The sequence below is a fragment of the Apis florea genome, unplaced genomic scaffold, assembly GCF_048593485.1.
Source record: "Apis florea isolate Af1SG1 unplaced genomic scaffold, ASM4859348v1 contig_3741_pilon, whole genome shotgun sequence".
In the NCBI taxonomy this organism is placed as follows: domain Eukaryota; kingdom Metazoa; phylum Arthropoda; class Insecta; order Hymenoptera; family Apidae; genus Apis; species Apis florea.
Genome location: NW_028256828.1, coordinates 474,007 through 489,055, shown reverse-complemented (window position 1 = coordinate 489,055; position 15,049 = coordinate 474,007). Strand labels below are relative to the sequence as shown.

General features: G+C 30.5%; 1 protein-coding gene across 4 annotated transcripts in view; it reads right to left on the bottom strand.

Moving 5' to 3' along the window:
* The window catches only part of Ih (hyperpolarization activated cyclic nucleotide gated potassium channel Ih), a 130,971-nt gene that overhangs the window by 70,677 nt on the left and 45,245 nt on the right, over positions 1-15,049 (bottom strand). For all 4 annotated transcript variants that reach the window (XM_086914770.1, XM_086914771.1, XM_086914772.1 and 1 more), the window contains exon 2: positions 11,534-11,928. In XM_086914770.1, the coding sequence (XP_086770896.1) occupies positions 11,534-11,928 (395 nt within the window). The remainder of the gene's footprint in view (positions 1-11,533; positions 11,929-15,049) is intronic.

Genomic DNA, 15,049 nt, shown 5'->3' with positions numbered 1-15,049 from the left:
ATGGAATGATAAATATTTGAATTCCAATCGATCTTCTCGTAAAATATTTGCGAAACATTTGATTCGATTATTTTTAGAAGTCAGAGTGATTAATTACATTTTTTTCTTTTATTCTTTCTTTTAATTACAAATTTATATTGTTTGTGCAGCAACAGATGATAGAGAATCGAATTAATTAATATGTGTTCGATCGAGAAGATTGGAAATAAATTATAAATAAATGGAAAATAGTTTTTATAGTGATGTAATAATGATTTTTTTTAGATGTTATGAAATTTCGAATTCTTTTTAAAAATAAGTATTCTTTTTATCGTTTGTCTCTTTTTATCTTTTCGCTTTCGTGTTAATCAATTTGTTTCGAGATTTTGAATTTGTGGAATTTTAAAATTTGTTAAGATTTCGGTTTTTGAGGAAATAGATAATAGTTTTTAGGGGAAAAAGAAAGACAAAATAATTGTGTTGGATTGCAGAGTTTCGAAATTTCAAGTTTCAGATTCGTATTTTGCCACTCTGTTATAAATTTGCAAACGTCAAACAAATTTTCGCATTGGTGTCTAAATAAAATATAATTGTACTGCAAAAATTTCTCTTTTATATAGCAGTGTTGTTAAATTTAAAAAAAATCATTAGGTATTTTCAGAGAAAATATCGATACCTTGGTTTGACTTAAATTTTAATTACATTTGATTGAAATTTGGCACTTTTAATTGAAATTTGATTTTGTTTCAAAATTTCAGAGTTATTATTCTTTTGTTAATTTTTTTACAACGCTATATATTTATATCTACTATCTATTTATCTATTTATATTTATATTTATATTATCAAAGATTTCTAAAATTTTAAATTATAAAATTATATAATTAACGATTAATTGAAAGTTTTATAAAGTTCACAATTTTATAGCTTATAAATTTTTTAATAGTTGTTAATTAATATAAAGCAATAAGTAAATAAATTATTGTATAATAACAATTAATGATTTCAATAGAATAGAATTTAAAAATTATTATTTTGAAGTACGATATTAAATCGTCATTTTTAAAAATAACTCGTTACACTTAGAAACTATCTGTTATTATATGACAAAAATCGCTAATAAAGGAAATTATGTAAATAATTTATTAGCAGATATTACAAAAGAATACAAAAATATTATAAAAACAGTTTAGATAGATTAAAAATACATTTATTAATAAAAAAATGTTATTATATATAAAAAAATTACTATTCATATTACATTATTGAATTCCTATACGTAAGAACTTGGAGTATCGCTTATTTTTAGAGATATTAAAAAATATTTCAGATAAACGTTGAATATTATAGATATAATAAATTATTAAACTATAAATAATTAAAAATTATTAGTTTTCAAGAAAATTATATATTAATTAATATTAATATAATTATTATTATATTAATTATATTTATAATGATTATATTTATTTCTTTCGTAAACTAACAATTTTTCGACTGAATATGATTTATACTTTTGTACAAAAAATTTTTTATTTTTTAATACATTGATACATGTCAAAATACATGATTTCATGTATAAAAATAAAGATGAACCTGATAATTTATTCACATGTCCATAAAAATAAAGAAATAATATCACAAAGTAACCTCCTGAAAACTATTCAATTCCTATTTAAAACATTTTTTAATATTATAAAAAATTAATGAGATATTCCAGATGGTATATTATATGGAATAAATATCAATACTATTATCTATTCTATCATCCTATTTATTCCTTACTCTCTTAGAATTAAGAAAACTGATAAAAAATGAATAATAATTGACAATATAGTAGAACTCATTCAAAGATAAGTATAAAATAGGTAAGTATAAAATAAGTAAACATTAAAAAAAAATTTAATTCCATATTTTTAAGTATTACATTCTCCTGATCAAATACAAGATCAAAACCTATACAAGTTGAAAAAAAATGACATGTGAAAAAATTTGCTGAAATGTGAAGTCCAACAATTTCTGGCTAAAATTTCGATTTTGTATTAGGAGAATATAATATGAAAGGAGATCGTTCGAGAAATTTTTCCAGGAATTTTCGACAATTCTAGGAAATGACGTCGAATTTTTGGAATCTCCAAAATTCTTAGAAATGACGTCAAATTCTTGGAAATTTTTAAATCTTCGAACCAATAAAATTTTTAGCCGAAAATTCGATTTTGTATCAGGAGAACATAATATGATAGGAGGTCGATCGAAAATTTTTTCCAAGAAATGACGTCAAATTCTTGGAAATTTTCGAATATTCGAACGATATAATAGAACGAAACTTTTGGCCAAAAGTTCGATTTTCTATTAGAAGAATATAATTTAAAAAAGGAGTTTTTACATATTTATCATACATTTACCGTTCTATTACTCTTTTTCTTACTCATTTTCTTAGTGCTGCCATTTTTTTAAAGTTTCAAAACATTTTTTTTTTTCATAATTTACGTAAATTTAGATTATTTACTTCTTGCATAATTATGTACTACCATGAATTCTGCCATTTTTAGTGCGTTTTTTATCATTTTTTCAATTTTCGAAAAATTCAAGCATTGTATTTTTTTTTATTTGGAATATCTCTATTGTTTTTAATAACCGACATAATATATTATACCTGATGTGCGAATAACATTATCGGGCATAAAACATTTATTTTTGGAAATATTAAAAAACGTTTCAAAGTTAAATGGTTTGGGGGGGGGGTATATCCTGTTGTTATTTATTTTTTTATAGATAGAAAAGATTTATAAATGAAAATATTGTTTTCTAAAATAGAACTGTACATTTTTTTAATACAGCAGTTGATGTGTCTGTAGCATTCTCTATAAAAAAGTATTAAGTATCTATAAATGGCAAAAAACTTATAGTTTGGAAAATAAAGTAAATTTAATTAAATATCTTTTAAACTAATGGTTTTTTTATTACAAATGATCCTATGCATTTTTGTAGAGAATGCTAAGATGCACAGATTGGTGTAATAAAAAGTATATGATGCCATTTAAAAGAATAAACTTGAGGTTGATATGTTTTTTATGAGTCCATCAGTGAAAAAATTGAGACGATACAACATTTTCGAAATCATTCAACTGTTATTCGAAACATTGTTTAATATATTACGAAGAATAAACGAGATATTTAATAAAAAAGATTAAGATCGAAATTCTTTGAACGATGATAAAACTTTTATATATAAATAAATTCGATTTTGTATCAGGAGAACATGATATGATAGGAGATCGTTCGAGAAATTTTTCCAAGAATTTTAGCAGTTCTTGGTGGTGATGTCACTTTCTTGGAATATGCTCAATGAATGAGATTTTTAGTCAATTTTTCGACTTTGTATTAAAATATTATATTTTATCAAATAGTTGCATAGAAAAATTTTGTTTATTTCTAGAAAGTAACATTTTTTATGATGTTTTATATATTTATTCTGTAAAATACTTACTTTTATATGTTTACCTTTACATACTTATCTATATATATTGCAACTTTCATTTTTGTCATTTTTTTAATAGTTTTCCAACAGTTTTCTTATATCTAGGGATACTTACCTTTTGCATACTTATCTTATGTAAGAACTGTCGTCTTTTTTTTTTGATAATATCTTTTATTTTAAGAATTTAGAAGTATATTGTCCCATATCTTTCTTTATTTGAAATATCGCTCTTATTTTTCATAATACCAAAAAATACTTTGAATAAGAATTGAATGGTTTCAAGAAAGTTACATTGTGATGTTATTATTTTTTTCTATATGTATATAACTTATCAAGTTCAATTTTATTTTTATATGTGGAATCATATACTTTTTAATACACGTATCAGTATATTTTGGCATTCTTTATATAAAGTTTTTATAGAAAATAATGTGTTACATTTATTTATGCATTAAAAAGTATATAATTCTTTTTAAAAATATAAAGTTGACTTTCATATAATCTCCACTCGTCCATCTATGAGAAGAATAATTACATTAAACCTGCACCTTTTTTGAAATCATTCAACTTTTTGTAATATATTTGTTAATATTTTTTAATATTTTTCAAGATAAGCAAAATATTCTTTGTCTTAACATGGAACACCCGGTATAAAACACTTCTTATGCAATTGAAATTACTTGAAACGATAGAAATATTAACTTTTTATTTACTTATATTAATATCTAACTTGTTTCTCGTCGTGTATATAGCACAAAAAGAAAAAAAAAAAAAAAAATTCTTTAAGATACAGCCTTTTGACAAACTTACCTGTTGTATATATCCGTTATCGACCTGGTTGCTTTGATATATTTACATAAATAGTTGACAAGTGGCTGTCACATAATGTAAACAGTGTTATGGATAAATATGTACAGGTGAAATTTAATGGCATAGTATAATAAGTTTTTCAAATAGGCCGATATTTAAAACTGATTGCATTGTATGTAGAAAAAAGTTATGTTGAAACGACGCTTTTAACAATATATTTTAAATTCATTAATATTGGTAAAGAAGAATCAATCGATTATTATCAATTGATTATCAATATATAATTTATCGATGGTAATCATCTGGCATTAGAAAATGGCAGTAGAAATATTTCGTTCATATTTAATGTATGACAAAATTTTTAAAAAAGATTATATTATTGTTGTTAATTCATGCTATAAGATGGAATATTTCTAACAAAAATATATTAAACATTTCTTATTCTCATTTTCGTTTCAAATAAGATAAAAATATGTTAACAAAATGTTATCAGAAAAATCGAAAAATTTTAAAGAAGAATCCAAGAATTTGATCATCTTTCCTTCATCAAAGTAATAAATAAATCCACAGAATGCCATCTTCGTTTAACCAAGAAAACACGCAAACTTTGAATAACACAAAAATCTTTCCACACACACACACACACACACACACACATATCTCTCATTTATCAAAATAATAGAAAAAAAAACTTGCAAAGAATTTAAAAAAAGATATTCATCGAAAACAAAAAAAACCAGCTCACCGCATAATGTATCCTCACAAAACGGCAAATATTTTAAAGGAAACACTAACAACTTCTACATAATCCTCTTCATCCAAAATCATCCCCCCTCCAACATCCACAATTCCGAAAAGAACCACTTCGATCAATTTAAAAAAAAAAAAAAAAAATACCAAGAATCATTTCCACGTTCCAACGAGTTTGTCAAAATTACTTCCATTTTCACAATCCCTGTGAATCACGTTCAATCACGCCTCGGGGCCCTCCTCGAGAAAACTCGTCCGACCGAAGAAAGAAAACTCACCGAATTTGAACGTTTCACGGTTGCAAGACAACTCTGGCCAGCTGGAGACAAGGACAGGGAATCCCTTGGCCCCGTCTGGCCGTCCTTGTTTCCTGAGGAGCGGCCTCCTCTGCTCGTCGAGGTGGCTGGCGCGCGCCAGCTCGTCGGCCATCGCCCGAAACCCAAGCGCCTCAGGATCGCGAGAACGGTCTGCCCCGTTTACCGTGTAACTGGTCCCCGGTGCAGAGGTTGACTAATGACGAGCGGAACACGAGGAAAAAGAAGCCACGCGGCCGGCGAAAGCAAGCCGAGCCAACCAACAGCCGGCAAGGAGAGTCGAAGGAACGGAACCGAACAGAGGTGGAAGAGAGGAGAGAAAAATGGCGTTGTTTGAACAGGGAGAGAGAGAGAGAGAGAGAGACCGGGCATCGACTGACCGGTTTTATTGTGGAACCAAACGATCACGCGTGCGTTCGATTCTTTTTTCTTTTTTTGTTCGAGGCATTGACGGAGAGAACGCGCATGCAAAATATGCGACAATCGGTCGTCAAAACGCTGGACGACGAGGAGATGGTCGTCGTGGGCTGACATTGAACCACGCGAATCGTGCTATTCCATGAAGTTTGCTGTTTTGCGTTTATTTTTTATGTATTAATTTTCAGAATTTCGTCTTGCGTAATAAGAATCATTGGCCCTTGTGTAAGAAGATTAAACGAGATTCGTCGCGTATTTACACACATCTGGGTGTCGGTAAATAACGATTTGACGATTTCGAATAATTGGATCGTAAGTTTTAATTATAGTTCGAATCAACGAAGATATTTATTATGTGAGCAATAATGACGTATAAAAACGTGTAAAATATTCAAAGTAAGAATTAAACGAGTTTTATTTTTGCAATCGATAATATCTATTTCCCTCTGTATCGTTTTTTAATTGTAACCATACAATTAAATACGCGTCGTGGGATGATCGATTTGCATAAAAAAATATATATCATTCGATTGATTGAATAATTCCAAGAGAAAATCGTATCCGAATAATGTTTCTAAATCTGTGAACATTAATAAGGGCATTGCGCTGTGACTGCGGTACAACAGTTTCTACTTTGCATACTTTGTCAGGAGCCGCGGCTTTTTCTGATGCCGCTCCTTCTAAAGCGGATTCGAGAAAATGGAGGGCGCTCGAGAAACCCGAGTATATGATTCTTCAGAGATGGATGGATGCCGCACGAGAGAAATTAGACACGCCCGGGAAGATTCGTCGAGGATGCAGAGGCGTTTTAAAGAGACTTTTTGGCGAGGTGTGGTTAGTGGCTCGTCGAGAATTGATGTTTTGGACGATTGGATTCCATTTTGAAATCTGACGATTTCGAAAGAGTTTTCGTTATAACTTTTGAACGAATAAGTTTAATTTATAAAATTTTGAGTTAAATCTGAGTTAATAATAAAGATTGGCGAGAGATTTCAATAATACTAAAAGAATTTAATGAAATAAATTTGGAATACTTGCATGAAAAAGTATTTTAAAAAGTTTGCGAACAGAGAAAGTTTCTCGAATGAATTATAGATAGATTTGATTTAAGATTTTGGTAAGAAGACAACTTCTTGATTTTTGCTGCTAGAGGGATACGTGTGGCAAACTTTCTCGCAAGTGGTCTTCGATTAGCTTAAATATATATGTACGTAATTAATTTAGAATTCAACGGTAAATATTTATCATTTATTATCGAATTGCCATCGCACTATTAAATAGCGATCGTATTAACGTATTCTTTGTACGACAAAGATTAGGTTATACTCCAATTTCAATACAATACAACTGGTAGATATTAAATATCGTGTTGGCCAATCGTATGAATAACAACTATGTTACCATTGTTTAAGAAAGAATGTTTAAGATTGATCTCACAATGTTATTCAATATTGTCTACGTTGAGAGTAAAGATTATCGAAATGAAGAAAAAAGATGCCTTAAGTTAAAAAGCCTTTAAACATAATAATTTATGCAATTAATTAAAGTTAGTTTAAAGTAAGTTAAAATTACTTCAGTTAAGCTTTTGAATTTAACCGATGAGTTAGATTTCAGCAAAATTTTCATTTTTAAAAAAAGAAGTTTAGGAAAAATGTCAGCTTGAAAAAAATTAACGTGTAAATGAAATAATTCAACAAAATATCCTTTTTTCGGTGTCTTTTTTATTGTCTTATTGATTGAACTTTGCTACGGATTTATCTGATAGACAAGGCAAATTATCTGATTTGAAATGATATCGACAAAGAAAATCATTTCTTATTATATCATTTTTATCGCGTAACGTTTAATTTAATTCGAGTTTCTATGGTCTTTAATTATGTATAATATGCTTATGTATAATATGTATCGTCTATTTATTCCTGATTACATATGTAAATGATAAAAAGACGATAAGTGAATAATTCATATTTCTTAATGTGGGAATTGAATATATAATAAGTATGTAGAATACCGATTTCGCGGAAATAGTATGTTTACAAGTTTGACAGAGAAGATGGATTATGTGATATCTTGATATTTTAATTTTATTTTAATCGTTTAATGTTGATTCAACTTTGACGAACGAAGAATTTAGTTGTTTTATACGTCAATTCTATATATAATAAAATGTTTTAAAATGCGTTTTGTTGATTTTTATTTCAATGAAAAATTTTTAAAATTGCTTAAATTTTGAAAGATTTTAAAGTTTGAAAATTTGAGAATTGAAATTTCGCTATAAACATTTACAATTCTCATTATTGTAATCATTTTAATTTCATTTCTCTTTATTAATTTGTTTTAATTATCAATGGAAAGCACATTTCACGTATCTCTATTGTTTACTCCATTAATTACTCCGATATCAACATATATTTACAAATATGGTGTAATTTTATTAAATTAAACATATTCCCTTCGGTAGAGAGAAACGTTAATATATACTAATATTTTTGCTTCGATCAATCAATTTTATTTATTTCAAGATTATTGTTCATTTTAACGGTTAAAATTAAAAAATGAACGGAAGATTATAACACAAATTTGATATAATACGAGAAAAAGAAAAAGGAAATTTAGATACTGGAAACGAATAATTATTGCGTCATTCATGCATTAAGATTTTAAATTCATTTTAAATTCATTGAAATCTGGAAAATTTTCACTAATGAGGCGTAGATGAAAACCAGTAATGTTAATCGTCTCTTATGAAACAAATTCCACTATATAAAAAAGAAAAATAAGCAGTACGCGACTTAGCATTTTTATTCAACGCCTTTTCGTTTATTAATGAACTTTATGCTTTCGCGTAATTTTTATGTTTATTGGATTAATCAATTATTATAATGCGACGAGTATTATAACAAACCTCTTTTATCTTATTTATTTCTATTATTTCTATCTGTCTGCAGCACAATCTACAAGACAACGTATCTTTCGAATATTACGAAGAAAGTATCATGAGAATTACGACTAAAAAAGATTACACTTTGCAAATACATTTTTCTTTTATGTAAAATAATTCAGGACGGAATATCTTAGTTTTATATAAAACAATAAAAATATCATTTCTTTCTTCGTTGCTTACTTTTTTAAATATAAAACTATATAAAAACTTATTTGCAAGAGTGTAGTATATACTTAATAATTTCAAAGTGTCTCGAGATAAAAAAAAATTACGTATAAAATATCTTAAGACAAGATTCTTTTCATTTTTTACAATTCTTTGCTGTTCTGTGAGTTAAAAATTTTACTATTTTCTTCGTCCCTTTTCATTCGTTCGTTACTTACAAATTTCTTTATTTATTCACGCGAAAAATATCCCCAAAACTTTTCCCAATTCCTTTTTTTAGAATTAATTAATTTTCAAGATATAAAACTTTCGAATTCTAAAATTTCGCTTTCGGGAATAGAGGAAGCGCTGTCGCTGTTAACAGGTGAAATTTCTATCCGAATTAAAACAGAGAATTACTTTTCTTTGCATTAAAAAAAATTCTAAAAAAAGGAACGGACAAAAACGAGTCGATTCTTTTAAATGGAAAGGAAGGTTAAGAGTCGTATTAATATAACCGAAGGTAAAAATTTCGTTTCTTTTCAGTGGCGGTCGGTTGTCAGATGGTCGTAAACACGCCAACTAAATGTGCGGCCGGCCCGATTGCTTTTCTATATTGCAACAACCGATAATGGGCTCGTTACGTGCATTTGTCGACGAACAAACGGCTTATTCAACGAGCATTCTTACGAAGCTCTATATTTACACGTGGACACGTGTGCCGATAACTTGAAATTCATGACTCTCATTTAGGGGTTTCAACTGAAAAATCTTTATTGCAATTCGTATGGATTCCATTTCCACGTTTTTCAAATATCATTTCCTCTTTCGTCCCTGTGGCTATCGATATATTTGCAATATATTTGCATTTACAAGCAGACATTTAAAGATCTAGATTGGAAAATAAAAATTTTAAAAACATTCTCGTTAAAGTTGTGTACGCAGATGCACAAGATAAGGCAAACAGGACAATTTTTCCTATTCCTTCTCCGATTGTGTTTAAAAAGAAATGTTTGGGGAAAATAATATATGTAATACGGTTTTTGAAATTTATCTTTTTATTATATTAAATATTAAAAGTGTCGAACGATATTAATGTGATTAAAAATGTTAGATAGCATTGGAATATTAAGAATATTTATATTTATTCCAATTACTTGTGATACAAGTATTCGAGGAAAAGTTAAAAATAACGAGGATTCAAGAAATATGCATATTTTGAAGATTATTCCAACGATGCATAATGTATATATTTCGCTCGCGAGAAAAATACGATCCTCTGAAAAGTTGAACCACACGTTGAACTCTTTTCTTTACCATTTTTTAACTAACTGCGTCCACGAGAAGATTATTTATTCTACGCTTTTATTTGTTTTATTTATTTCATCCAGTTTCAAATTGTACTTATTAATTTCAAAGTATCAATATGGGACAAGTTTCGAACGAATAAATTCTCGTGGAGAAAAAAAAAAAAAAGGTTAATTATCTGGGCTCAAGAACTGACGTCCTTTAATACAAAAATTATCCTTCTTAATTACCGTGAATTAACGAAGCCTCTAATTTACGGATGGGGAACAGCAAAGATTGAATTCGAGTTTTCAGTTTTCCAACTCTATTTCGAAATGTTACCTCATCTTTTTAACACTTAATTGGAGTTGGATCGTAATTGGAACATCCTCACGATTAATTCTTTCGACTTACCATCACCTTGGAAATATAACGAAACACGTTGTTTCATAGGTGTGGCAAAAAAGAAAAGGTTAAACTGTTTCGATGACGCGTCATAGGAAGATGCAATTATAATTCACGGATGGATTTGTGTGCGTTTAATTCTATGTTGTATTAGACGAGCATGATACGTAAGTGGATGTAAGCGTGGGTGTCCTGTGTTTAAGTGTAATTACACTTCACTCCTGCTTTTTCTTCCTTTCTGCAAATAGATCTTCGGATCTTATAAAAATTTCCTTTAAAATAAGCGAAACGAGTGATTGTTGTTGATTTCTTTTCTCTTTTTGTTTCTTTGTGTTAAAAATTTGCAAGGATTAATACTCGAAAGTTTCGTAATATCGAAAATCCAATCCGTACATTCGTGAAAGTTAATTAAGATGATTTTTCTTGTTATTCCAAGTTGGGGATCAAGTTGTTCAGATTGTACAAGAGACTTCTAGGCTTTCCACGAAACGTGTCACAAATCTCGCGCGAAATATGAAGAACATGTGACACACGCTGCGCAATTAAATTTCCGGTAGGGTAAGATTCAACTGTAAATTGAACGGCTCTGGACAAAAACGACAAGCGTACTTTCTTGAATTTCTATGCAAAATTTCGTCAAAATTTTAAAAAATCTGATTCGCTACGATAAAACAAATAAAAAAATCGTATCGAAAGATATAAAATTGTTCCATCTTTCTATATTTTCAATTGTTTCAAAGTTTTCAATTGCCTTAACAATTAACAACGAAACGACGTATCATTCCTAACCAGCCACATTCCCCATCGATCGATATTTATTTTAGCGGGAAATTCAAATTCTATTCCACGCATTCTCGGACACGAAGGCACCTTCATATTTTCCAAATCGAAATAAAATTATTCGACAAAGACAATGATTGAAAGAAAAAGAAAAAATTATAATTGGTGTGTAATTCGATTTTGAGAAAAAAAAAGGAAAAAGAAAAAAATAGAAACCACTCACCTGTGTCGGCCACGAAATCGGTGATGAGCAATGTCTCGTCGTCTAGAGCAGTGACGAGGCTGTCCGTGCAAGTGTTCGTGTTCTCGATGCTGATCTTGATGCTGTCATCTTTGTTAAGCCGTGGATGATTGTTCGCGGCGGGGTTATTACCGGCGTGGCAGTTATTGTTGTTGTTATGGTTGTTGTTGTTGTTGTTGTTGTTGCCGCCCTGTTGCTGGCCGAGGTGGTGATGGGGTGAACGAACGGATTCTGTGCTGCTGGTGTGCAAACTGACCCCCGTAGTCGCTCTTCCGTTCACCAGCCGTAGACTCGGTGCCCGCCGACCTCCACCTCCTCCTCCACCCCCACCAGGGCTGACCACGGAACGGCCGCCACCGCCGCCACCCTCGCCCTCCCTGAAAAACATATTCCATTCCTCGGTTCAATTCCGCATTCTTTGCCGAGTTAAGCGATTTTTGGAATAAACAGATCGATCGTTTCGATTGAAATCGGGCGGTTGAGAATGTTGTAAATTTGAATGTTTTTGGTCTATGGACTTGGCGAGAGAGAAGATGATTCTTATTTATATCAGTATAGGAAAGGGAGAATCCAATCGGTAGATAATTTCACGTTATTTTAAATTAGCAGGTTAATAAGTGAATTTAATATTCGTTATTCGTTAAATTGGAGATAAAGTAAAGTCTTTTCTTAAATATTAATTTCCACGTGATTTATGATTCTGCCCTATTTAACACACGCACACGTCACGAATATATTCGATTTAATAAAAGAAGAAGAAATCGGATATATACTGATTTGTAAATCGAACGCAGAACAGTTTGTATTAAATAAATTGTTTATTTAATTTCGAAAGAAATATGGTGTTATTAAATTTGGAATGAATAAATTACGAACCTTGTGCGTTGAATATTATAAAATTGATGAAGAATATACAGGTGCAGTTTAGTATAGTTCGACACAGAACGAAGCGAATTGCACGAGAAGGAGAGCAAGACTGGCCTTCTGCGGTTACCGTATGGGATAGGTGTGGTTTCGATATTTGTACGTCTGCTTTCATAATTTCGGATTGGTTCTCGAATATATATCGGCGATATTTCGTGCGCCAGGCATGTCCGGGAGGCAGGATAAATCGAGGGTTGGGACATTTCCTTTTCACCATTCGGAAGTATTTACGGAATTTGGCGATATCCTTTTTTCTTTTAAATATCTTGAAACTTTTTAATCTCCTTAATAAAAATGAACGATTTATGAACAGTTAAAGGTTGATTTAATATATTTGTTTCGCATTATCGCGAATGAAAAATAGCAACAAGTGAAATCGAAAAGAAGAAAGCGCTCGATCAAATTTCAACAAAACGAATAAATACTTGTTTAATCGTATCTTCTCAAAGATATCCTATTTCTTATAATAACAGAAGTCGAACTTCAACTCTCTTTAGAAACGCAATAATAGAAAGAAATTTCACGATTCTTTCTCGAAACGAGCGACGAAGATTGGTCGAGGAAGAAGCAACACCGGTATCTTAATCGTGATCGGTGTACACGTGTCCGGTTTTCACTTGAAACGATGGTATATACCCTTGGAACACGTCTGAAACGGCTCTCGTTTGCAAAACCGTCCTCGAACCACCGTTCCACTTTTTAATCTTTTCATCTTTGAGAGTCGTCCTTGCGATTCTGGACTCGCTCGCTTATCGTCGCGTACAATCGATCTCGACAAATTGCTCGCCGATTTGCTCTTTCTCCTCGATTTTAATCCTCCTCGAACGAATTTTTTTCATTGTAATTGGCGCGTAATTAATATTAATCCAGGAAATAATCTCGCGATGCTGTGTCTTCGAATGTCTATTTAACTTTTAATCTATGCAATATGTAATTAATATGTCGAACAAAAGATATATATATATATGTAAGAGTTTTATTTAAAATTTTCCAGATGCAGTGAAGGAAATCGAATATATATATTCTTGGAGCAACGAAGATTTAATCACGTTCGAGGAATATGAAAAATAATTTTGAAATAAAATGACGACGATGATGAAATATCGATAAAATTTATGAGAAATTTTACAAGGAAGAATGAGTTGATGCTATTATAGAATATGGAAAATATGGAAAAATTAATATCGGTTATATTGCATATTAAATTCCGAACAACTCTAAGTAAAATAAATTTAACGCCGCCATATTGAATCGTAAACAAGTTGGAATTAACAAGAAGAGAGAGTTTTTATCAAACGAAAAGAGAGGTTGAAAAGAAACGATTATCCTGACTTTTTCAAAGTCGTTCGAAGCATGCTGGACACGGTTGTCCAGAGATAATCGACGTAGGGCAAGAAAAGGATCCAACCAGATAAAAGTAGATCAGAAGAAGAAGCAACGATAAAAGACACGGGCATAACGATCTTAGATCGCTGCTATCGACAGCTCGTTTTGCAGAGAACGATTTCTTCTACGGTTACCTTGCACTCTGATTGCAATAACAGATAAGTATCTGCCACCAACGATGTCCTAACATCTTTCCATCTTTCTTCTGTTTCCAATTTTCCCTTCCTTATCACGCGACGAATAAATTCAAATTTGTTTAGAAATTAGATATTGTACGAATCTATTAAAGAATTGCAATTTTTTTTTATCCAATGCTCCGAGAAAAATTATCGATCGAACGAAACTTTTCTGGTTTTTCAACAATTTAAATTTTGATAAATTTCGAAACACTTGGATAAAGTCTGAAACGGTTGCTTTCTCAACGTATACGGAGTTAAAAAAAATAAGCTTCGATTTTTACAATTACGATTGAATTTTTAATTTATTTCTCTTCGAGTTTTATTTTTTCAACAATTGTAAAGTTTTAAAAATTATATATACAAATATTTATACAAATAAATATTACAGTATCGAATAAGTATCTTAGCTCGAAGAAATTTTAATATTTCAACGTGTACGGATAATTTATATCGATATTTTTTTAAATTATGAATATGCCTATAAAAATTTTCTCGCACAATTTATCTTAACACGGAAACAATCTAATATCCTTCTGCACGTATCCAAATCTTCCAATCACGTCGAGCCCACAATTATTCCAAATGGATCACCGCGCGATAATCATGGATCGACAACGATCGAAACTCTTATTATTATTAATAAGCGATAATTTACACGATCGAAGATTCCTTTTCGAATAAGTAACGTTATTGTTATTACCATCGTGCCACAACAAATTGCCCATTTACCGGTATATTGTTTAAACGGTTTAATAAAGCGGTCTCTGTACATAGAGCGAGCAGCGAATAATCGTGGTTAATCTTCGAAGAGTACACACGATAATGCCGTTCAATTCTCTGAGGTCAGTTTCAAGTACGCCAATGAATATTTATTAGCACTAAATCAAGGGACTCAGGGTTCGAGCTCTGGAGAATACAAATCTCCACCACGCGTTCACCTCTTGCAAATACGGCCATCAGTGTCTTACCAGTGGACGCGCACGAGAGCGTAGCGAAGAAGGACGGGTCG